The sequence below is a fragment of the Sphaerodactylus townsendi genome, linkage group LG06 (assembly GCF_021028975.2).
Source record: "Sphaerodactylus townsendi isolate TG3544 linkage group LG06, MPM_Stown_v2.3, whole genome shotgun sequence".
Taxonomy (NCBI): Eukaryota; Metazoa; Chordata; class Lepidosauria; order Squamata; family Sphaerodactylidae; genus Sphaerodactylus; species Sphaerodactylus townsendi.
Window position 1 is genome coordinate 106,847,874 of NC_059430.1, and position 26,556 is coordinate 106,874,429.

Here is a 26,556-nt window from a genome sequence, read left to right on the forward strand (position 1 = left end):
GGCAGAAATGAGAGATACAGTAGAAGTGGTAATTGAATTGTACCTGCTGTGCTGAAGATGTGAGAGACCAGTCCCAAATCCGCCAGGACTATCATTACTTTTGACATCCATTAGAGGAGAATTTTAATAAGGCAACCACAGCAAGACGGGCTTACAGCAGCAATGCATATGATGAAGCAGTTATTCAAATACTGATAAGAACAGATACTACACTTGATCTTAGCCAAAGATTACACTACTTGTTGGACAATCCTGATCCTTCTCTCTGTATGATAGTGGCAGACTTTCTCTTGGAAATTACTGAACGCCAGTAGATTTCCTTCGACCTAACATTAATTCCCTGTATTGTATATGCTTTTTAATCCGTTTTTTATTATTGTTGTAACTGTTGTCTATGCCAATAAAGGCTTGCTATTCAAATACTACTACTGCCACTACTAGTTGTTATTATTATTTAAACAAGAGAGCATCAGCACATAATGCTTTTCCTCCAACAAATATATTCCACAGCCTTCCTTGAAGATCCCAGATCTCTGCATGCTGCAGAGCAAATGAGACATTCTGGCTGTCCAGAAGAAGCAGGAAGTCTGAGCTTAGTGAGGGTGGTCAGAGAGAAGGAGTTTAAGAAAGAGAAGAAAGGGGTTGGGATGTACCCAGCCCTTCAGGTACACACGCTTTACATAGGCTGATCTAATACAGGTTTTTGCTGTAGCCTAATGCTGCACTCTTGCATGGGGGAGGGGGAGAAGGCTTGACCAGAGAGCCTGCTTCCATCTTATACACATTGGTGTGAAAAATGAGGCTAATTGAGAGTTGATTAATAACTTACTTCAAAAGTGAAGCTAGCAGGTTCACGAGGGCATGTTCTGCTGTGCCCTATAACTGGGATAGTTGAGAAAGATGATAGTCTCTATCCCAGTCTTATGGGATGATGTCTTCTGACAAGAGAAAGGATGACTACATCTAGGTTTTGTACAGCATAACAGCAACAGATGCTTGCTTCATAGTCTATGAAAACCTCACTTCTGTTTGGGAGGGGTATGGAATGGAATGGTTTGCCTGTTTGAATGTAGCTGGTGAATAAAATAAATTGTGAGTTTCAGCAGCCAGCTGAAAGAGAAGGGAGGGAACACTCTGCTTTTGCAGGAGCTGACTAGCATGGTCTGCTAGGGAGATTTCTGGAACCTCCTGGATGTGGTTGTATGTGTTTAAACAAACAGATATGACCCTACCTTACAAACACACCTTCAGTATGGTCTCCTCGCAAGAAAACTGACTGGTTGTCCTTGAAACTTCCAGACATTGAAGGAAGTGGTTTGGATGAAACGATATAAGATGGTTCTTCATGCAAAGATTAAGAGTAAACCAATCTGTATCTTGGATATTTCCCCAGTATATAAAATATGGATAAATATGCACGAACAGCTATTTTTGATCTGCTTTAAGACCTTATTTACTAAGAAGATCAAATCAGGTTTTATATTGCTCCAAAATCATTATTATCATTAGTCATTATTATACAATTACAGGTAGTTATTATTATATAAATCTTCCGCTACTTACAAAATTATTTCAAATTATGTTAAATAATTGCAACAAGCTGGTTGTTAAATTATTTGAAGTAAGTGTGTTGGGGGGGGGGTGCCGCAGGGGACAGATGTGGTTCCCCCCCCCCCACAGCGCCCCCCCGCGGCACCCCCCACACTTACTTTAGGAAACCGAGCAGGCTGCAGAACAGGCCTTCCTGTTCTGGTGGGAACTACATTTCCCAGGAGACCCTGGGAAATGTAGGAAGGCCTGTTCTCCAGCCTGCTTGGTTTTCTAAAGTAAGTGGGAGTGGGGGGGGTGCTGTGGGGGGGCCGGCGTGATTCCTCCCACAGCACCCCCACACTTACTTTAGGAAACTGAGCAGGCTGCAGAACAGGCCTTCCTGTTATGGTGGGAACTACATTTCCCAGGAGCCCCTGGGAAATGTAGTTCCCACCAGAACAGGAAGGCCTGTTCTTCAGTCTGCTCGACTTCCTAAAGTAAGTGGGAGCAGGAGTAAGAGTGGGGGGGGGGAAAGCCAAAGTGCGGGGGGAGGGCACCGTGGGGGGGGGGGGCAAAAAGCCAAAGTGCGCACCGGGCGCACTCAGGCCCAGCTACGCCTCCTTAGAAACTTTTTAAATGCAATCTGCAAATGAAATTTGGCTATCCCTAAAAAGAAGTCTTCTGGACCAGGAATACCAGTTGCTGTTGAGTGCAGCCAGGACATCTTGTTCTGCCTGGCACAATGGAATCTATCCTGAAATTAGCCTTACAGCTAAATATCTATCCCAACTGTCAGAGACCAAGCAGAGATTGATCATTACTCGAGCTAGATGTAACACATCCCCCTCTGCCGTTCTTAAGGGCCAAACGTTGAATATTCCACCTCAAGATAGAACACGTGCATATTGTCAGGACATTGAAGAGACTCTCGAGCTTTCTTGCCTGAAGTTTGCGTTACCTAGACTCTCCCTACTTGTTCTGGCTCCCTACTTTTTCCAGACCATTTTGCAGTCTGGAAAATGGGTTTTATGGGGAAAGGTTGAAGGAAAGAGGATTATTTAACTTCCAGGAGAAAAGAATATGGCCCTTTCCGCATGGGCCAAAAGCGGCGGTGGTGGGCCGGTAAAACAGCGTTTTGGCAGGGACTGTTCGCACAGGCACCGCTGCCAAATTGCTGCAGCGGCTCCCGGCTCCTGCCAAAACAGTGTTTTTGAATCTTGCTCAGGGAGCGAGGTATTTTGGAAATGCCGGCTTCCCTTCGGTGCCATGTGAACGGCACCGGGTGGAAGCCGGTGTTTCTCTCCCAGCCCTCCCAAACGCTCCTTACCTCTGGTCGCCTTCTGTGACATTGTGCAGACCAGGAGACATGCTCCCTGGCCTCATTCTCCAGCGTCATCGCTCTGGCAAGGGGGGGGGGGGGCGTGTCCCCTGGCCTCCACAACACGAAAGAAGGCGACTGGACGTAAGGAGTGTTTGGGAGCGGCGCAGCCTGTGCGAAGGCTACGCTACCGCTGCTGCTTTCAGCGGGACCGTCCATGCGAATGGTCCCGCGGGGATGCGCTGGCATAAACTATGCCGACGCACCCCCCCCCCCCCCCAGTGCCTATGCAGAAAGGGCCTAGGGAGCAGACAAGGTTTCATTCTTTAAATACCCAAAAGGCTGTCATAGGGAAGGGATCAAGAACTTGGGCCCCTTTCACACATGCAGAATAATGCACTTTCAATCCACTATGCAGCTGGATTTTACTGTGCAGAATAGCAAAATCCATTTTCAAACAATTGTGAAAGTGTATCATTCTGCATGTGAAGAGAGACCTTGGTCTCTTTAGCTCCAGAGGACAGGACTAGATTGAATGGACTGAAGTTACAGGACTGCATATTTTGAATGAAGATTAGGTGGAACTGGGGTGTGTGCTACTTTTTGGTATTTTTTGAGGATGAGTTTAAAAGTCCCATAAATTTTTTGGGGAAAAAAACCCCTCCGAAAAAAGATGAATCCCCACATTGGCTTTTGGGGGAAACTGACAATTTTCAAGTCTTTAAACCCAAACCTGAAAAATCCCATCTGCCTCTAAACTCATTCTGAGCTTGGAGGCAGCCATGGCACAGAACTAAACACTGGGCTTCTCGAGCCTGCTGCCTCCAAGACCACTTGGACTCTGGCAGGGTGCAGGACTGAATGTTGGGTCTGCTTCAGCTCTGCGCCACCTGCGGCTTCAAGACCCAGCCAGCAGGTAAGTGAGGGAGAAAGGGAGGGTTGGGAGAGAGATCTTTTTGGCTGAAAAAAATTCAGCATTATTCTGGATTTACTTTTTGACTCCCTTAAATCACTGCCGTTTTTTTTCCAAGACAAAAAAATCCTCAAAACATTACTTTAAGGTATGTTTTGAGTTTTGGAGGGTTTGACTTTTTCTGAATGCATCCCCCTAAGAGGACATTTCTAACAGTAGAATAGCTCTGTGGATCTAATGGGGGTGGGCTCTGCATTATTCGGTATTTTCACGATGAGGCTGGACACCCATCGCCTGGGAATACTCTCACTTCTGATTTTCAGGAGCTTATGCTAGATGTCCTTAAGGCTCCTTTCAGCTCTTAATTGTGTGTGTGTGTGTGTGTGTGTGTGTGTGTGTGTGTGTGTGAACAATGCCTTTCTTCTCTAAAGGCAAGACAAAAAACATCCCCTAAGCAAAATAATAAAAGTCACAATTTTAAAATTAAAAAGGTTATTTGATCCTGCTGTATCAACTTTTCTTTTTTATAATCTCCTATATATGTGCAGTGAGACCCTGCTAAGTACATCTAGCAAAATGGACTGTAGGCCCTAATAGTTTATTCTGGAATAAAATCTTGTTAAGTCTTTGAAGTGTCAGAGGACTTTCATTTTCTTTGCTGCAATAGATCACCAAAGCTACTCTCTGGAAAAAAACAACTGTGCAGCCAAGTTAAATACAAATCTGAAAAAAATTGGGGTTTTTTTGTGACATGGAAGAAAGATAACAGGACAGAAGGGAAGCAAACTTATTCTTTTACCATAATAATTATTTTTATAGGCAGGCATTTTTCCTAAAGTAATGACTTCTAATTAGATAAGAATGTGGAAGGAGAATATGTTTTCATACTTCAGACTCATCCAAGTCCTTCTTGTACAGCAATCACTGCTACTGGCAAATGTGAGCACATGCAGTTTATTTTATTGAACAATATGAATGAGCACTTAATAGAGCACATACAAAGAAAAAAGCAAGTAAGTAACTAATTTTCTTTCGAAATGTCTTTTTGAAATGGTTTCTGAAATAGTCTTTAATTATATTAAAAGCGTTACTAAATTCGAACAAAACTGATACACAACTTACAGTTTAACAGTTAACATCAGCATAATATTCTCCTTTGCTTTTTAAAAAGCAGTACTTCTTAACTGCATCATTTAAAAATGAATATATCAAACAGTTCCCTTTGTGAGATATATTTCTGCATTTATCTGTGGACTTTACAAATGAACATTTATTTGAATGTGCAATCAAATGAACTTTTCTTTGAATATTTACTTAGAATTTTTCAGAAAAGTGATGAGATCCTGCCTGTCTCTGCTTCTCAGAAACCTGAAGATCAGATGGATAAGTGCCAAATATTCTTCACAGAAAGGATAAATTTATAATTATAATTATGGAAAAATTTTATACTGTCATTCATACAGGTAATTTACACATATGGGTAAGCCACCAAAAGGATGGTCTGTAACTCTGCACAAGTTTACTGAAAATATTAATTATCCCAGCTGTCTAAATAATACAACATTTTTATATCATCAGAATTTCTAGTGTACAAAAGTCCACACAGACAGTTTAAAAAGGTGTGGTTGCAAGCATGCGATAATAACTTTCTTAGAAGTACAATATTCATAATCACACTATTGTTTCTATCAGGGCTTAAAACAACAATTCATCACTGAAATATGTAAGAGAATTTACTTTTAGAAAGGAATTTGTTCGCAAACACAACCCTGTCATAATTGGGATATTTTAGATTGCTGAAAATCACGTCATATAATGACTTCATATAAGGATAGATAAAACTACTACATTTATTTTGAATGGTATTTTCAGCCTTAGTTGGTTTCACTGGAAACTAATTCCACTCACTTGCATGGAAGACGTTAGGCCAATAACTAGTGTTTTTCAAAAGCCCAGTCAAAATGCTTGTAAAGAAAGGTACACAGCAAGAAAATGCAAATACAAACTGAAATGAAACAACAACAACAACAAAAGAGTATGACTTGAACATGCAAATCTAACTGTATTCCCATTCAAAAATTGAGCACACTGTTAAATCAACTGGCCAACCAAATGTATATTTATATGCATATACAACACACAACAAAACAAAAGGCAGAAAGGAAAAAAGTAGTAGTCCCCAAAAGATGATGAAATTAGACACATGCATAGAAATGAGGATTTGTATTGTAAATGTGATAAAGCAGTCTGAAGTCTGGTTTACCTTCACTGTCTGACATGGCATGCTGGAAGTCATCCATGATGAAGGCAATATCCCGGTCGTAGCCCCGAGCTCGTGATTCTTCCCTCATATGCTGTTGAACTTCAGGCAATGAATGACTTGATCCAAACTGGTCCCTAGTGTCTGCAGATATTGGTGGTAGTGGACCTGCTGCTGCTCTTGCCATTCCCATTGGCTGACCCACGGGGCTTAAGGGACTTTCCTCTTCGGAATTCTGTGCAACTATTGGGATTCGTCCCCTGCTCTGACTTATAGGCAGACTGGTTGGTTTAGTTCTTCCAGAGGGGGCTGCGTGGCTGAAAGAAACATCCATATGCTCAGCCTCTTGGGCTTTCAGCCTTAAAGAAGAGCTTGAAGAATCTCTTTTCAGTGATAAGTCAATCCCATACACTGATGATGGCCGGGAGGAAGGCCTTGATCGGCTGCCACTGCCATAGGGTTTGTCAGCATCGTCTTGAAAAGTGGATCTCATTGATGAGCTCAGAGCAGCTCCAAGGCTTGTACCAAGGGAATGTACAAGGGTGGGCCCCATAAACTTCTGTTGGTCCGTGATATTTTTTCGAAGACCAAATGTGATGTCATCCTGGAGAAGCCTTGCTCTGGAGGTGATGCCCCCAAGTGAAGAAGTGCTGGACGACAGATAGGTTGAATAATCCAGCTCAAGGTCCCTGCTTTCCTGGATGGGTGAAAATTTAGACAATTTGGGATCGATCAAGGCTTTTTTATGCTTGGACTGCTTCTGGTAAAGGAGAGCTGCTGGGAGCTGTTTGGCAGCTTGTTTCTCTAAGGTCAGCCTACTTATGCTGTATTTCTCAGACTTGGGGAAATGTCTGTAGCTAGTATCTCCATGGTAATACTGTGAAAGGCCCGCCACATGATCCAAGCTTTCTGCACCCCGGCGGAACTCCTGCTTAATCTGATGCTTGAGAAGCTTCAGTTCATAAGGGTCTTCCATTGGGTCTTCATCAGCTTTCATGTAACTATGCAACCGAGAAGAGGGTTGCAATGATGGGAATAAATCTGAGACATCTTGCACCCTCCGGGCCTCAGTTGTTCGGAGAAGCCGGTCAGTTTTGGTTAAATCCTTCTCGTGAAGTCCATAAGCAGAGCTCAGAGATGATGTCCCTTTAGTGAGATCCCCGATATCATCAAGCAGCACATAATTGCGTGGTGTATGGTGGTCTATATCTGCATAGAATGAATCACCGGATATGCTGGAGATAGGACTGCTGGCCATGCTGCTCCTCTCGTCCAGTCCCATTCTTAAGTCCAAGGTGCTGTATTTATTACTCAGGTGGGACCCTGCATATGTATTATCCGAAGATGAAGGTGTTATCATGAGAGGCTGGTTGCGAATTACGTCGTAGTTTGTTGTTATCTTGGGTTCCAGGTATAGTGAACTTTGCCTTGTTTTCTGTGGGATAACCACCAACTGTGATGAGAGCTGATAGGAAGGCTGTTGGATTGGCGGTGGCTGAGCCTGAGGTGTAAAGGACATAGTCGCCACTGTCTGGAATGCTGACTGGGTCTGATAAGGAGAAACCTGTGGTTGATATAAAGACGGCTGCTGTTGGTAATGTGATTGCTGTGTGTACTGAGTCGATGCTTGAGTGGGAAGGGCAGGTGACGAATACTGATACTGTGTATAAGGGCTTGTAGGAGTTGCAAACTGAGTTTCAGGCTGAGTCTGTGCAGGTATAAATTGATCAAACTCTGCTTGGGGAGCGGTCCGAGGCCTTTCCAAGGCATGCTGAGTTTCTATCCTGGAAGGCCTGGTGCTGCTAACTTCACTGTCTGACATATAATCCCGTTCCTCTGCTACTCCTTGAAGATAGGCACGCTCTCTCTTTTCTCTTTCTTTAAGCAATGCTTCCTTTCGTCGGTTGATACCCATTTCTAAATATCGAAGCTTTGCATCTATTTCCTTCTCTTCCTCATCTAGCTCTGCTTGCTTCTTACGAAGTTTGGCTGACTCTCGTTCTACTAGATCCAGTTCTCTATCTATATCCTGAAGAATTTTAGCTCTGGCCATAGTATTGCTTCTACAGATTCTCCGGCGTGAAACCGACCCCACAGTGGTAAAGGCAGACTGTGTTCCTACAGTAACGTCTTCTGGAGGCGGGTTGGGCAAAGTTCTTTTGACCTTCTTTTGCATTCCTGATGCAACACTTGAAGAGCTTGTGGCCTGCAATACAAGAAACAATATTGAATAATTATTCGGGCAAAATTGCCAGGATAACCAAGCTGAACTCAGCCTACCAGTCATGAATTACTTTCTGTCACATTCTTGACAGTTCTTGAGGTTTTGTGGTCTCATGTAGACAGATAGAAAACAAAAGTGTGCACAGTTCTGATTCCCCATCTCAAAAAAGGTTATTGTTGAACTGGAAAACATATTTTAAAGAATGATCAAAATGATCTGTGGGTTGCGGTACTTCATTCATTTTTTAAAGAAGGCAACTAAGTAGGATGTGATAGAGCTCAGTGAAATTATACTTTATTTGAAGCAAGTGAACATACTCCAGAATACAGGGTCAACCAATAACATTGATCGGCAGCAGAAAGAAACCAAAGAAAATGTTTTTTTTCCACACAGTGCACTTATGGAATTATCTGTCAAGAGATGTCATGACAGCTATTGGGGTCAGACAAATTCATGGAGTGCAATTGATGAATGGCTCCTAGCTATGGTAGCTAACTAGAACTCCAGGTGCAGAGGTGGCAGGCTCATGCAAAGACTAGGCATGTATCCAGCTGACCACAACTGGAATCAGGATATGGGACTATATTGAACTTGTTCCTCTTTTGTTTCTTGAGGCTTCAGTGGGCCACCATAAGCAGTTGCTGGATTATATTTGGTTTGGTGTATTACAAGGCATTCAGGCTTTGACTAATAATAGGCCCCTTCCGCACACGCAAAATAATGCATTTTCAAATCACTTTCACAACTGTTTGCAAGTGGATTTTGCTATTCCGCATAGCTTCAAAGAGCACCGAAAGCCATATATTTAGATGGTTCATGACACTATTTAATTAAACATTATTTCCTGACTTTCCTCTTTAGTCTAAGGCAGCTTACAAAAAAAGACCATCACATAGTTAAAACACTTATAAAAATAACAAACTTTCCAAAGGAAACAACACTAATCCGATGGTCTCCCAGAAAAAACTAGTTCAGACTCAATTTAAAATCTCCCCTTACAGAAGAGCCCCTTAAAAACAATAAGAGTCCTTCTGAAAAGCTGTCAAGTTTTGGTGCTTTCCAGACTGCTTCTACATATCCATTGCCAGCAAAACTTGAAAAATGACTGAGAGACAAAAACACACACAGCGATGACAGATTTTCAAAACGCATATACTGACCTGACTAGAGCTCTGACAATATTTATTAATAGTTTCCACCAGATTTCAGTATTATGCAGAGGCAGAAACTTGGAGTACCATTTAGCAGCATAGTGCCACAGCCTAGTCAATCATAAATAAGTGAACAACGTTAAAGACCCCCCCCCCGCATGTCCCCTTGCCTCTTAGTGCACCTGAAGTAACTCCACCCACCAGGGGATGTTACCACCCACTTTGGGAACCACTGTTCTAAAGGGCCTGAGCATTGTTGTTATTATTACTATTATTACTTTTACATGTTGCCTCTCCACCGCAGGGCACAGGGCGGCTTCCACCATTCACAATGCAGTTTAAAATCAACATAGCAATATACAATTCAGATTAAAAATAATTAATTGATTGTGAAGCTAACAGGGCCATTGTGGAGGGAATCAGCACTGGTGGCTCTCTGAGAGGCAGCAGAATGGAGAAGTACAGAAAGCAAAAGGTCAGCCCTGTTTTTTGGGGGGTTGTCCTTAAATCTTTAAATTTAATTCTTTAAACAGTGGCCCTTTCCGCACATGCACTTTCAATCCACATCCAATGCACTTTGAAGCTGGATTTTACTGTGTGGAATAGCAAAAGTCACTTGCAAACAATTGTGAAAGTGGATTGAAAGTGCATTATTCTTCATGTGTGGAAGGGGCCTGTGCTTTTTGAGGGCTTATATTTGTGAGTTTTTGAGGGCTTGGGAAGGCTTTTGTTTGTTTGGGGGCTTTTCTTTGTTTTTGGCCATATGCTTGCCATAGGCTTCTGAGAGATGGGGCTTCTGGTGAGTCACCAGCTCCAATTAACTGCCATCCAGCTCTTTTAAGCACTTTCTGAAAGGCCCTTAAGGGTGTGCACCTACAAGCACATACAATTTTATCAATAATAACCAGTATATCAGGAGAGAGTAGAAGGTAATAGAGATTTGATTGGGGCAGAGGCTTCAGCCACTAGGTCTCAGTCCCCGGAGTGAGCAGGAGCTTGGCTAACAGGCAAGGCTAACACTCACTTTGTGGGGGAGTTTAGTGGAGGACATTTTGAAAGGGAGACTTATTTCAGACTTCTAAATATGGATGATTGATTTGTAATTGGTTGACTAACCAAACTCAAAGGTTGCTCACCAATGGCTCATCTTCATCCTGGGGAGTAGTGGGGTGCCACAGGGTTCTGTCCTGGGCCCAGTGCTGTTCAATATTTTAATCAACATCTTAGATGATGGAATAGAGGGCATGCTAATCAAATTTGCAGATGACACCAAATTAGGATAGCTAATGCCCTAGAAGATAGGGTCTGAATTCAAAATGACCTGGAAAGATTAGAGAGCTGGGCCAAAACTAACAAAATGAATTTCAACAGAGATAAATGTAAGATACTACACAGAGGTTAATGTAAGACACTAGGTAGAAAAAATGAAATGCAGATATAGGATGGGTGACACCTGGCTTGACAACAGAACATGTGAAAGGGATCTGGGAGTCTTAGTAGTCCACAAACTAAACATGAGTCAGTGGAGTGATGTAGCATCCAAGTAAGCCAATGCAATTCAGGACTGCATCAATATGAGTATTGTGTCTACTCTAGATCAAGGGACATAATAGTACCACTCTGCTCTGCATTGGTCAGAACTCACCTAGAATACAGTGTCCAGTTCTGGACATCACAATTCAAGAAGGATATTGACAAGCTGGAATGGGTCCAGAGGAGGATGACCCAAATTGTAAAAGGTCTCGGTTCCATGCCCTATGAGGAACAGCTTAAGAGCTAGATATGTTTAGTCTGCAGAAGGTAAGGTTAAGGGGTGACATGATAGCCATCTTTAAATATTTGAAGGAATGCCATTTTGAAGATGGAGCAAACTTGTTTTATGTTGCTCCGTAGGCTAGGACAAGGAGTAATGGTTTCAAGGTACAGGAAAAGAGATTTCACCTAAACATTAGGAAGAATTTCCTGATGATAAGGGCTGTTGGAGAGTGGAATACACTGCCTTGGAGGGTGATGGGGTCTCCTTTTTAGGTTTTTAAACAGAGGCTGGATGACCATTTTTCAGGAGTGCTTTGATTTTGTAATCCTGCATGGCATGGGGTTGAACTTGATGACCCTTGTGGTCACTTCCAACTTTATGATTCTAGGATTGGAGGAAAAGCATACACACACAACCAGCCTCTAGCAATTCTGGAATGGGGTTAAAATTAGGATGTATAGGTGCTTGACCTGAGGCACACCTTCTCCAACCCCACTCCCCCAACTTCACTCCCAAATGCTCCCTCACAGCACAGGAAGAGAGAGGCAAGTGTCTTTTGTACCAGACAGGATCACAGCTAGATGGGCAGGTTCCGAAGGATGATTGTGCTGTACTGTGATATTGCTGACATTCAGAACTAAGCAATTCTGAAGTCTGTTTCATAGAATTTTGGTTGTGTCAGTTTCATGTTTATATTTTAAGAAGTATTTTAAGGGAAAAGACTCAGCAGGGGGGAAGCTCCAAATCGAGTTTTGGGGCTCAGCAGAGTTGCATTACTGCACCAGGGGTGGGGGATACACAACATCTTTACACCCTTGTGTGATTTCATGCAACACTCTTATTGTATCGGCTGTTCTTAAATATGGTAGAGCAAACTTGTGCTTATTACTTTCCATACTACAAACACTTCTCAATGTGCCTTGATTTTTAATAGAATTATTTGACATCAAATAAAATCTATGGTAATCACTCAGTAATTACCCAATTTGGATACTTACTGAATAGCTTTGACAACTTGAAAAGGAAACTGGGCCATTCTCCCCCACCCCCACACCATTTCCATCACTTAATCTAACTTGCTCACAATGATAAATGCAGCACCATTTGTCACAGGAAAAAAAGTTGCAATTACCTGTCACTGCTGTTCATCCAATGATGTGCTATGCAGTGACATAACAACAGTTGAGCAAGAAAAGGTTAGTTGTGGAGGACATTCTAAAACTTTTCCAAGTGCACGTAGGCTCTCTCCTATCCCTCTTTAACCATGTGATCAAAGTGGGGAAGAGTACCCCTTTTCTCTGTTCTCTTTGGCTGCGGCAGGAATCCTTGCATGAGAACTTACAGAGGTGCTGGGGGGAGGGATGTGGGACTGCACAGAGGATCCCTTGAAGGTCAGCAGCAGAGGCATACCAGGGGTGAATGGCGCCCGGAAACAAATTGTCTCAAGGATGCCCCCAGGCTCTGCCCCTGCCCCGCCCACCTCAGCTCCGCCCACACTTCCCTCGACCCAGCTGGCAGGGGGGGAGGGAGGGAGGGAGGGAGGAGTCCAGGGTGGGGTTGAGGGGGCTTGGAGGTAGCAGGAAGTCCTGCTGTTTCGTCATTTTTGCGAAAACGACGAGACAGCAGGACTTCCTGGTCCCGTGGGGGGCCGATTTTGCACCCCCCACGTGACCAGAAGAGTGGTGCCCGGGGACAAGGGGTACCCCTTGTCCCTAGGCAGATACACCACTGGTCAGCAGTGTCAGGGAACTGCAGCCCTGTTTCCATCTCCATATCTTTTGTGTGGTCTCACATCAGGTGAATACTAATGAGTTAGTCTGGATGGAAGGTGTGGAACCCTCAGCTGTACGAGCTACTGCTTTGCTAACATCTGCTTCCTTTCTAGCATTAACATCTATAGCAAAGTGAACGGTGAAGCAGATGGCCATAAGGCTATTTCTACATGAGTTAGTTACAGCATATCTTGACAGGAAATGCTACATTTTTACTTGAATTCTGCACATTTTTTCCTCCCTTTGGTTCAAGAAAAAAAAATCCATCATTTTTCCTCTGTTTTTGAGCACTTTTACCACCATTTTAAAAATCAGTTTCTGAGTCAGCTTCCCTTGAGTACATGATCATGTTGAGATGGTCTTTATTTCTCCATCCCACCAAAAACCTGAAGAGAATAGTTTGGATTTATACTTTGCCTTACTCTCCTGCAAGGAGATTCAAGGCAGCTTACAAACTCCTTTCCCTTGCTCTCCCCACAACAGATATCTTATGAGGTATGTGGGGCTGAAGAAGTTCTGAAGAACTGTGACTAGCCCAAGGTCACCCAGCAGGCTTTATGTGTAATAGCGGGAAAACAAATCCAGTTTACCAGATAAAAGTCTGCTGCTCATGTGGAGGAGTGGGGAATTCAACTGGGTTCTCCAGAGTCCACTGCTCTTAACTATTACATCAGGCTGGCGCTCATCTTGGTCCTCATCCACACCACTGTGTAGTTGCCCAACCTCTCTTCAGTCCTTTTCTCCTCCCCTCCTTTGTTTTCAAATTTTAATTTGTTTTCCCTTTGTCATATCAAACTAACAATGTAACATTGAGGAAGTGATACAAACTAGCATGGTCAATTGGATCAGCGTTGTCAATTTCACATCAAACTACTGATGTCACATTAGGACTGCGAGTAATTTTGAAGCTGGAGGCAACTGATAAAGAGTACTAGGAGAAATCGCTGCATATTATTGGGCACTGCTCACCACAAATGTGTGTGGGGTCAGGTGGCGGGGGATGGGGTCGGGTGGCAGGGGAAGCATGTGACCTACATATTTCTGTTCTTTAAGGTAATAATGACTGCTCCATTCTGCTCCAGGAATCCAGGAGTTGTTTTGGTTTCCATTTGGGGCTTGTAGTTCTTAATAGTAGAAATGGGGGCAGAGAAATAGAACTGTTCAGTTTGCTACAGCAGCTGAGCAAAAGAAAGGAGGAGGGTTGTCATGGATAATATCCCACCACCTTAAAAAATAATCCCTTTTCCGCAGAGGCATGTGGAATAAATGCAACTGATGAAGCAAAGGGGAATACAACAGAGGCAAATGAGGTGTGAGGACTGATTTTACAGAAAATATTTCCAAAAACATTTGACCACTGGGAAAATCTGTAGTAAGCTGTGGATGTGGAAAAGGTGCACATTATTGGTACTCATGTTAATCTGTCTTAGCAAAATAAAACAAAAATTCATTGGTACCTAAAAGACTAGTAATATCTATTTAAATACAAAGTTTTGTGGATCACAGCCTACTTAGAGATATATGTTATAGAACCCTTAACTAATACTTTCTTCCAAAATGCATCCAATGTTGTCTGAGTACTGGTGGAGCGAGTGCTCTCTTTTAAAGGGCACTGTCCACTTTCAATTTGTCATACGTTATCATATGAAAACAAGTTCAGCAGAGGCTTTCAGAAATTTTGTTTACCTCCAGAAAAATATGTTGATCCTTCCTAAATGCCCTTTATCCTGTTCAAGTAAACCAATACACTTTTTTTCTGGTTATAGAGTATGAAGTCTTGTGGTTGAATGTACCAAACAGATGCAGCGCTAAGGACATCATGGTATTGTAGCACATCAGAAATTATTGGGTCGTGTGAATGGAACACCCTCTCACTGGTTCCATATCAAAAGAATGCAGCAAGCATTTCTCATTTCATCTTGAATAGCACTCTTTAACAGAGGAATAGTAGGAAAAACATCATAACAATTCTTCCGGAGCCATCTCCTATAGAGAGAAAATCAGTAGGGAATGGAATGTTTGGCCTATTGAACTTGGCTTGCAATGGCCACCTATGATTTCCATCCAAAGACTTGCTTAGAGGGTTTGCCAAAACATTGTCTACTGAAACAATGTGAAACACTTACAGCATACCCTGTTGAATTGTACTCCATTCTCAAATAGCCACAGCCGTTTTTCAATGGCTCTGTGATGATGTTCCCTCTGGCTTGCTGAAGTAACACATCCATAGTTACTGGGATCATCTTTCCTTGCAACATCACTGTAAATGATGCCAAAGCATCTCTTTTTGCCTTCAGCTCTGAACATAATTACGAGTAAACCTTTCCCCCTAAATAACTATTAACTGTGTGTCTTCTGCAATTAACGTCTAGGGATGCATCTGTTGTGACAATTATCAGGGGTCTTAACCCAAAGTAATAAGTTTGTTCTCCTGGCTCCACCACAACAGGGACTTGATTGCTTTTCTAAGAACACTTCTCCTTTAACTGTGACTACAAGAGTTGTTTTAAAAAACCCGTATCAGCCTCACATTCAAGTGAGCAAGCAGCACTATTGTTGCTGTAGAAACCAGAAGACCCAACGGATGTTGAATGTTTTGAACTGATTGTGATCGAAGAGGCTACGGCTGTCTGAAATTGCACATGTCTACGAGTAGAAAAGGCTTCCAGCAACGGAATTCAAAACAGATCCTATAATCTTTCCCAATTTATGAAAAGCTAATGAATTCTAAAGATGAAGTTCACGTGCTCAGAGTACCTTCAAGAGATATAGTGGTGAGCCAGTTGTCAAAGTAAGAAAACATATGCATTCTTGTTATGCTTTTTGGAAATACCTGAGTGGCAGTAGCCAATGCAAAAAGGAGAATGCATATACTGAAAAGTAAGATCCCTGCACTGAAATGGAAAGCATTTTCTATGAATAAGGCAAATGAAAATAATAAACATAGTTAAGGTCTAAAACAGAAAGCCAAATATTTATTCCCAATTAGGAATACTTAAGAAACCAAACACAACTTCTTGAGACCTTAATTCACTGAAACTGCTCAAATCCAAAATTAGCCTTTTCCTAACCAGCTTTCTCATCAACAAAAAATAACTGGACTGAAAACCTTTCTACATTTGCTTCAAGGGAACAACTCTACTTCTCCCATTTAAAGTGACATAGGTAATTTCTTCCAGAAGTCAAACTGGTATTTGAAAAGGAATGGTACTCAAAGGTCTATGACTGGAGACTGAGGTAAACTTTAAGATTCAAGACTTTATTATCACAGATAGCACCCAATAGCAGTGAACTCTCCCCACTTTTCCAAGAAAGACAAGATTGTTTTCATTTTTTAAAAGCCAGAATTAAGACCAAACTTATCTAGTGAAAAATTCCTGTTTGTCCTAATTTGGGTGTCTCTGGAGAATTGAGATCTTGATTTTCCCTTAGATTTAGGGACTTATTTTTCTCCCCTGCTACCATTAAAAACCATGGCTAGACTTAGGCAATGAATACAATCTGACTATGAACATATCTATTATAACAATGATACTGAGTGTGGTATCTAGAAATGTTTTGAGTTTGTAGTTGACCAGATTACAAAAGGTGATGCTCAGGAGTTCCGGCAGTAAATATGCTCTTTTGTGGGATTTCCAGGCTGTGTAGCCATGTCTGGTAGCTCCTAATGTTTCACCTGCATCTATGGCTGGCATCTTCAGAGGCATGTCATGCTGAGTTATATTTCTCTCTCCGGCACAGTGTGGAGTGATTGTGTTGTGTATATGTTTTGTGAACCCCATGGGCAGTTGAGGCACATTTGCATGTGCTGTGGGTGAAACATTAGGAGCAAAAACTACTAGACCATGGCCACACAAACCGCTGTGGAAGCCTTCAACAAGACAGACATCAAATATGCTGTTTCCTATGTCTTCACCAGAATTCAGTAGACTTGAATTGAAGGTCCTTTGCTCTCATTTTGATTTCATTTGGTGAGACTTTGGATTAGAACCACATTTGCTGCCCTCATCATATTGCAGGTATGCACAATCAGTCATGCTTGCCTGTGTTAATTTCTTGTTCTGAAAGCTTCATGGCTTCTAGTTAGAAGAGCTCAGGCCGTTTCCGCACGGGCAATGAATGGCGGCCTGGAGACGGTAAAAACGCCGTCTCCAGGCTGCCATTCGCACAGGGGGCGCAGCCGCGCCGCCCGTCCGTCCGTCGCGAAGCCGGCGTTTCCCCAGAGCGCTTGGAAGCGCTCTTTTTGGGGAAACGCCGCCTCGAAGCCGCTGCCGAGCGAACGGCAGCGGCTTCGCGACCCCTCCCCCACCCAGCACTTATCTTGTCCCCGGGCCTCCGGCGCGTCGCCGAGGCCTGGGGACACGCCCCCCTGCCCTGCGCCGCTGGAGCAGGCGCACAGGGCCAGGGGGGCGTGTCCCCAGGCCTCGGCGACGCACCGGAGGCCCAGGGACATGCCGGGTTGGCCGGGCGCCGGCGCTCTGCGGCACCGGCTGCCTGGCTGCTTCCAGGACCGTCCGTGCGGACGGTCCCAGCGTCGTCGGGTCGGCGTCGTAAACGCCAACCCGGCCGCTTCCGCCTTCGTGCGGAAACGGCCTTAGTTTATTTGTTTTTGGAAATAATGGAAGAAAATGGGATATTCTTTCCCATAAGAAAAAAATTATAACTTGGTAATTTGCAGTCTTGAAAATAAGAATGGATGAAGCATACATAATTCTGCCTGAATTATCAAGTTTATGACCCTTCCTATCTACTGAGGAAAAACATGGATATTTGTTTACTTTGCATGTCTTACACTAAATAGTTTGCCATTGTTTGGGCAAAAAGAAAAGTCTATCCATCCTGTCTGATCTTGCACAAAGTCTCTTGACTTTTTTGTTCAAGAATGGTATAACACAATGAAGAAACAACCAAAAGATCATCAAGAAGCAACTGCTTCTTCCATGGATTCCATCTGGAGCACTTTGATACAAGCACTTTGATGCTCTCAGTTCTGTGGAGACCACATAAATCAATCAAGTGATTTCACCAACCTAAGTCTCTGTTCCAGGTATAAGCAAAGACCCTCACTCTGAAATGAGGATGCTATCTCTCACAGCATGATCAGGAGATGGCTACACGGGAATTAAAGAGAGTAGATGTGAGTGAACTGCAGCCCATGTTTCCAACTTGAACCAGATTAAGTAGCAAAATGTATAGCATGTACATTGGGTTATGTGTGCACCGGTTTCTGAACTAAAGAGACTCTTCATTCCACACAGTCCTGATCCTAAATTATTTTTGAGTGTGTGTTCTTGGTTTCAGAAACAGACATCCTAGAAGAGCCAAGATGGAGTAAGGGGTGTGTGCATGGGGGGGGGGGATTCTTCCCTCCTATTTATGACACCTCCATGAGCAACAGTCTCTGGTGCATCTACCCCAGTCAAATTATGGGGCAATTAACTAGGCTGTCAAGGTGATGTCAGAGGATCTTCAACCAACATGAACTCAATATCTATCATATGGAATGTATTTGTAAAAGGATGGTAAAAACAGTGTTATAGGAAGATTTTGCATGGCCATTGCTGCAGAAACGACGCTGCAGCAATATGGCAATGTTCCAGTGGGCCCACAACAGGTTATTCAAAAATTGCTCACCAAGCATGTCTTTTCAACAACAGCGCTCTGCAGTCGGCATCGTGCGAAGCATCCACCAGGAATTGGTGCCACAGAGCCCTCCCCCCACAATGGTGGCCCACTAGCTGATCCTGGTGCCGAACGTCCATGATGTCTACCTTGGGGAAAAATAATGCTGTTTGAAAAGCACAGCCATGTGAAGCGCCAGGTTCAGCCAATGCGCTACCTGTCTACGGAGCGCCCGCTCATGCGATGGTGCAATGCTGTAATTGGCTGTGCAGAAACGGCCTAAACTTGAATTTTTCTAACCATGGCTTCAAAGAAAGAAAAGGGAAGGGCCATTGTCCCTGTCCTTATCTTGTGAAGAAGAAAGAACAATTAAAACTGTTGAAGGGAGGAAGGAGTGGCTGGTCATAGTCACAGAACTAGAATTCTCTGTGCAGGTGGCCAGAACTTGCATAGTCCCCTGTGTATTTCTTATTTACTCCTGCCACCTTTTGAGCTACTATGCCTGTCAACTCCTCCCCTTCATTTAAATTCCCTCCATATTCTGCTGGTTTTTAAATTTCATCAGATGTCAGGTCATCTTTTTAGCTTTATTGTAGCGTTCCCCCAAACCCCATGCTATGCCAATAAATCAAAGAGAGACATTTTCTCTCAGCATGCAGCTATAATCAAAAGCAATTTGTTATATTTTAAGTTCGGCCTGTTTTGATTTCCTCCCCCTCAAATTCTGGTTAGAAATAGCAATCACACATACCTCTGTTTTCCCCCTTCTATGTTAGTCTTAGTACTTGTAAAAATCTAATAAAATGATTAAAAAAAACCCCAAATACCTATTGATATATGGGGAACATCTATATATATCTATGATGTATGAGTCAATGTTTCTAAATTATTTCTACAGGAGTTAAAGTATCCAATAATATACATATCCTAATGGGGAAAAATGCCCCACATCAATATCCTGGATGACTCATCTGCCTTTGACCCATTTCAATCTGGTTTCAGGTCTGGATTTAGAACTGAGGCAGCTTGAGTTGCATTGGTGGGTGACCTTTATTTAAATCTGGACTGGGATCATTTATCCCTGCTGATACTGTTAGGCACTGTTGATACTCTTAGATCAGTGATGGCGAACCTTTTCGAGACCGAGTGCCCAAATTGCAACCCAAGACCCACTTATTTATCGCAAAGTGCCAACACAGCAATTTAACCTGAATACTTAGGTTTTAGTTTAGGAAAAAACGGTTGGCTCCAAGGCGTGCATTACTCAGGAGTAAGCTTGGTGGTAGTGGCCGGCTTTGCTTTGAAGCAACCGTGCTACTCTTCCAACTGGTGAATCACGACCCTAGCAGGGTTTACTCAGAAGCAAGCCCCATTGCCAGCAACCGAGCTTACTCCCATGTAAAGGATTGCGCTGTAGTTCTTCGCATCAAAATCAGTGGGGTTTAACACTGCTTAACAGGGTTACCTACACAGCTTCCCCAAAACTAGGTCTTAGGTTTAATGCTAATAATTGAGCCCAGTGGCCCAGGCCAACCTAGATGTGGGGGGGGGACCCCACTCTGTTTGCGCTCTGAGGGGGCTCTGAGTGCCACCTCTGGCACCCGTGCCATAGGTTTGCCACCACTGTCTTAGATCTTTGATGCAGTTGACTACTCTATTCTTATCCACCAACTGCAATATGGAGTTGGCATGAAAGGAGGAGCCCTTTGGTGGCCTGGATTTTTTTCTGCCTGATCAGACGCAAATAATTTCTTCTGGAGTTGTAGAATCAGCTGGGTTGGATTTGTCCTGCAGAGTGCTCTTTAACATATGGGTGAAGCCACTGACTGACATCATCTGCAGTTTTGGGGGTAAGGTGTCATCAATATACAAATGACACCCAGCATATATTTCACGATCCAAGCCTCCAGATGCATCCATCTTTGTTTTGAACTGGTGCTTTGATTTGCAGAACGGAAGCTGAATCCAGACTGAACAAATGTTAATCGGGAATGCTGATGTTCTAGAGGGGTGATTCACTTGTCCTGAATGGAGTGTAGTTGGCTTTCTACAGAGCAGGTTAAGAGCTAGGGGGTGCTTATGGACCCAGCCTTGATGTTTGAAAAACAGGTTGGCACAGTGGCCAAGAGCACTTTCTGCCAGCAGCATCTAATCTGTCAGCCTTTTTAGACCTGCTGATCTGGCCACATGGATCGGGGGGTAGATGATAGGAAGTGTGAAACAGTTAGATTCAGGTCGAGTAGCACCTTACAGGCCAACAAGAGTCCCAAGCCTTTGAGAGCCAAAGCCCCCTTTGTCAGACAAGAGTCCTTGGTTCAATCTCTTGGGTGACAATTAAACATTGATTCACTCAAGCAGTCTTTTTTGCTCAGAAGAACCACAACTGGCAGGGTGAAGAGCCAAATGTTGCTCTTTAGTGACTCACTGATGTGGTTCTAAGAGAATGTATAAGTAGTTTCCAACAAATCCCACCAAAGTAAACACTTATCAATCTTTAAACCCCTGGGAAGCATCCTATGTGACGGGTGAGTGAGATGCTGTCTCACCTCTGACTACTGTGCATGAGTGGAGTCTCGGAACATGTAGATGATGATGTTTGCCTGACCCGTCAAGAGAATGATGTTGCCCAGGGTTCAGAATGGTGCTCATTTTGCTTCTCACCGAGAGCCATCATTCATAATTACCATCAACCAGAAGAGCCACATTTGTTCCACTCCTGGCATGAAGCATGCATCTAAGTGAGGCTTGTAGGTTACCTATCCTGACAGTGGCAGCTATTTCAAAGTACAAACCATATGCCAACCAAAAGCCCTACTGTGCAAGGAACTCACAACAGTCTAATGTATGAACTGTTCCCAAGTTTCATCACAACAAAGTGCTTTGTGTGCATCTCACACACAGATGAGTTACATTAGGTGGATTGGGGATCTGATGTCTTCCTGTATCCAGACTGCACCAGAGTATTGGGGGTTAAATTTTATGGGCCCCCAAAAGGCTTATTTTGTTTCCCCGCTCCTACACATGAAGCCTGCTGGCTGAGTTCTCTCAGAACAATCTCAGCCGCCCCTCCACCTCCCGCAAAAGCAAAGTTTACCAAGCCTGGATGCTATTACCAGGAGGGCCTCCTGGAGCCACGTTGAAAGTCTGGTACCTCTATCTTAAAAAATGTGCAGCCTGCACAGAAATTCCCTATTGGGTACAATTCAGCTACTGCAGAGCACAGAATCTGCCAGGCTCTTCAGCAAGTTCTATGGTGGGAAAAATTAATTAAATTTTCCCACCATAGACTTCAATGGGGCTTGCTGCTATGCCCAGCTGGCTCTATGCTGGAGATTTGGGAAGGGGCTCGGGGAGGGGGGGTTGTTCTCTGTTGTTCTGGATAGGGACATCTGATTTCCTACAGGGCTGCTGGTGTGAGTCTCCTGAAAGGAACCAGCCAACTTTGCTAAAGTTTGGATGGCTGGGCACTCAATCTGTGGACATCAAGTTCACCTTTAACTGGGTGTCCACAGCATTTGCCCCTCCCAAGCAAACTTTAGCAAAGTTGGCTGGTTCCTTTTAGGAGACTCACACCAGCAGCCCTGCAAGAAATTAGAATTCAGTGAAAAATGGGGTCTCTACTTTTCATATGAATCTGATCTGATCATGTAAAAAAAATAATGGGATCCATGTAACTATGTAACGTGTACTTAATATAATTGTGGGTTGATATCTGTATACTTTAGTCTTAATTCCTTTTTTGTATTTTCTTGTCTCTGTTTTCTTGTTTCAAGTATTTTCTGTACTGTTTAATATTTTGGAAAATAACAATAAAATAATTTAAAAGAAGATTGCAGCAGCTTAGTGTTCTTGGTGATAGGAATTCTAGAGAAAGGGCACTTGGCACAACCTCCTAAGGAAAGGGACAATCACTGTTATAGCAAATTGCTAACATTGCTGTGCTTGGAAGATTTACAAGTACTGCAGTTCAGGATACAAACACAAACTGGGTCCTATACTCTGTCACTAGGATATGACAGTGTACTCCACTCAGGCAAGCAAGAGATAGGGATCACCTACATTACATTTTGACTACTGCAAAGGTCTTACCTGTCACCACATATACGTAGGAATGTACCTAAGGTCTACTGACTCAATCATCCATTCTCCCCCATCAATCATCCATTCTCCCCCATTAGAGTCCCCAAGTAAGGATCACAGTGTAAGTATGCACAGTTCAGAGACAAAATTAGTGGCAGGCCACAAAAGCCGAAAGAGAACACTGATATAAACAAATACAGTTATGGGGGAGGAAAACTTCAAACTTTGTTCAGTGGAGTGATAGGTTAGGGGTAGGAGCCACCCAGTGGTGGGATCCCAAAATTTTAATAACAGGTTCCGATGGTGGTGGGATTTAAACAGTGGCGCCGCTGCACACACGCACCTCCAGTCCCTATTGGGCAGGGAGGTTGCTTTAGTAACCCCTTCTCGGCACTCAGAAAAAATTAGTAACCACTTCTAGAGAAGTGGTGAGAACTGGTTGGATCCCACCTCTGGAGCCACCCCACTAGCAGTAAAATTTCCAGTTTTTTTTTACTGACTGGGCTAAGGACTTTCTTTTGTGCTGAGTTTATGGCCATAAACTTCATTAGGTGCCCCAAGTTCTAGTCTGACAAGAAAGGGAACAAGAGTTATCTATCCACCACATATATAGTTTTATAACTCTGTGTCATATTTCCGTTAATTGCCTTTCTTCTAAACTGAAAAGTTCCAGACTCTTCAGTCTTTCCTCAAAAGAAAGGTGCTCCAATCCCTTACTTGTCTTGGGCTGTTTTCATACATAATTGGATAATGCACCCTCGACACACTATAGTAAGCATTTGCAAGTGGATTTTTATGTATGTAACAGGAAAATCCAGTTGCAAACTATTGATCTTCTGCACATTTTCCAGCTCAGTAATACCTTTTTCTGAGACTCAGCAACCAAAACTGCACACAACATTCCAAATAAAGCTGTATGATAAATCTATTTAGTGACATCATAATAGCAATCATTTCATTTTCAGTTCTTTTTGTAATAATCCCCAACATGGAAGTTGTCTTTTTTACCACTGCTGTACACTGAATTGATATGTATACTGAATCAACATTTTCATTGAACTATTTACTATAGCCTCAAGATCTTTTTCAATCTCAGTCTCAGTTTACAACTCAGTTTACAATTATATATGTATATAATTAAAGTTAGGTTTTTTTTGTTCTATCATGCATCAACCTGTACTTACTTACATTTGCTGCTCATTCTTGGATGTAGTAGTATTAGACATATTAATTTACATATATTTAGGAACTGTATCAAACTGAAATTTCATCTTTCTGCCTCTCTTTCTGTCTCACACTCACTAAGTGAGCAAAAAATGAGGAAAGATAAAAGTATACCTTAACGCACACCCATGCTTCCTTGTGGGGAAATATGTGAAGAAACTACTAACTTTTTTCTTATATTTTTTTCACAATTAATTTCTGTTTCAGGGCAATGCCTCCTTGCTCTGAGGAAGCAGCTTGGTGCATTATTTCTGTATCCCCAAGTCTAAAACATGATCTAGTTAAAAAGAAAAATTAAAAAAAAACAATGAAAAGAACATTAATTCCCCTATCAGGTTTCTAGCATATCAGAGCTTCATTTCCTGAATGGGTGACTGAACAACTCACCTATATGGATCTGTTTAGTAAATGGGGGCTCATTAAAATGTGTAGAATGTCACTGAGGACAATCTTGTATTATAAAAAAAATGAGCTCTTACCAAGAAACCATCAGAGTACTGAAAATGACCTCTGGAGGGATCTTCAGCTGTTGGGCTCAGAGGTTTGGGGTCAGACAAGGAACGTTGCATCACCTTGGCAGACTTTGGGCTCAGCTGAGGAATCTTGGTGACATCAGCATGCACAATCTTCTGAGGACTAATGTCTTCACTTACGGGTTTTTCATAGGGTACAAATGCTAACTCTATGACTGCAGCTGGAGAAACAGGGGAAATGGGAGAATAGAGAACTTTGGGGGATTTTGGAGGGGAAGGTGCTACCTGGAGTGTGGGTTCTGGCCGAAGGTGGGTTGAATAACCTATTTCTAAGGGCGTAGGCCTTTTTTTGTCTTTTTGAGGGGAGGTGTCTGTGAGGTATTGGGGGCTTTGAGAGTCTGAGTCTGCTTCTGTCTGACATCCCAAACTTCTGCCTTTATACGTCTTTTCTGGAGCTGAAATGTGTTTTATTATTTCTACCTTAGCATCCAGTTGGGCCCTTATCGATGGGGTCCTTATCATCCCTACAGGTTCTGTTTGTACAGAAATCTCTGCTACTGTCTGTACTGCAACACTGGAGAATTTGGAGAATGGTTTAGCCTTGTCCACCTCAGTAGTAACTTCGTATTTCCCTCCAGGAGTTTTTCTTCTTGATCTGCTGGATTGGTCCCATTCATCTTGGTCCTCATCATCTGTCTGGACACTTGTATCAACGCCCTTTTTAGTTCTTTGTCTTCGGTCCGGGTAGCTCATATCTGCGCTATCCTCATCGTCAGTTTGAACGCCGCTCTCCGCTATTTTTTTGAGACATCTGGGCTCTTCTTCCATGGTTTCATCAAGTTCCTCATATGGGCCAAGCAGCTTTGGCATGGAGCTCCTCTTTTTCAGTTGCTTTTCCTCTCTCATATCAATGTCCTTAAGAGACATCTCTGAAACAGAGCTTAGTATACCAGGCCTAGGAATGTACTGAGTGACACCATCTGACTGAACTGTGTACCAGGCTTGGCTTTGTGGAATTTCAATGCCCAGAACAGCAGAAGTGGTTGTAATAGCTTCCTCACCAGTCCAGAACTGGCCATTTACAGCAGCTGCATATTGGTCTTCAGTAATGACTTGATCGGTGGTCGTTGGTGGAGACACAGTTCCTGAAGGATCATAATTATACTGATAGATCTGCTGGATTTTTTGTTCTTCCAAGTGTTGGTGAAGCTGCTGTTGAAGTTGATGGATTTGTTCGATGTGTAGTTGCTGCTGAGCTAATGTTTCCTGTCTCATCATGAACTGAGCCTGCCGCTCTTCCTCCTGCTGATAGAGAAGATGGTGCTTCATAGACTGCAATTCCTCAAGCTTTTTTTGAACCATAAATTGTTCCTGTTCTCTGAACCTTTGTATCTCCTGGCGTTCCCACTCTAGCTCCTCTGCAAAGCGCTGCTGTTTCAGTTTTTCAAGCTCTAGAAGCTCACGCTCTAAATCAAGATGTTGCTGTTTGCCTTCTTGAGGGGCAAGGAGAAGTGAAGGGTCATCCTGAATAACATCCATGAAAGCTTCTGAAGCTGTAGTAAAGACAGGTAACAAGTCGATGGGCTCATTTGTGATAGTTTCCATAGGGAGAGGATGTAACCCTGGCTCAAGGTCTATGTTAGTAATCTCACCCTCTTTGTCTGATGCCATAGTTGTCAAGAAACTGTATGATTCTGAGAGTGCCTGGCTCTGTTCCAAGGCTGATAATGCAGGCATTTTGTCAGCTGTCGGGTGAGCAGATAGGTCTCTAACTGAAGTACTGAAAATAGAACCTGGTTGCGTTGTGATGGCATAGGGTGACGGGACTGGAGTTGCAACTGATGAATACACAACTCCACTGGATGATCTCAAGACACTCCCAATGCTGTATGGGGTTCCTAGAGTTGGCACTATTCTTGCTTGGGAATACTGAGGCGCACTGATCCCCATGCCAGAAACAACTTGCCGAGTCTCTGGATAAGGACCAGTAATCTTGCTTGAGTAATCCAGAATTTCACCTGAAATTACATGGCAGAGTTATTGTCCTTTTTTCCCCCAACACAAAGCATTTCTCGTGGATTCTGAATGCCATCACATGGAGATGAGTAAATTGAATGGGGAGAGGGTGTCATGCAAATCTTCATTTCAATGATCTATTTTAGGCAGGTGATAGGGAAGAAAAAAAATCATTTGCTGAACATGCAGGCACATGCAGGAATCCCTTGAGCAAAAC

General features: G+C 43.0%; 1 protein-coding gene across 3 annotated transcripts in view; it reads right to left on the bottom strand.

The window, feature by feature from the left end:
* PCLO (piccolo presynaptic cytomatrix protein) overlaps window positions 1-26,556 on the bottom strand; it is a 177,491-nt gene that overhangs the window by 66,921 nt on the left and 84,014 nt on the right. For all 3 annotated transcript variants that reach the window (XM_048501408.1, XM_048501407.1, XM_048501406.1), the window contains exons 6-7: window positions 24,330-26,341; window positions 6,025-8,227 (exon numbers count right to left, since the gene is read on the bottom strand). In XM_048501408.1, coding sequence (XP_048357365.1) covers window positions 6,025-8,227; window positions 24,330-26,341 — 4,215 coding nt within the window. The remainder of the gene's footprint in view (window positions 1-6,024; window positions 8,228-24,329; window positions 26,342-26,556) is intronic.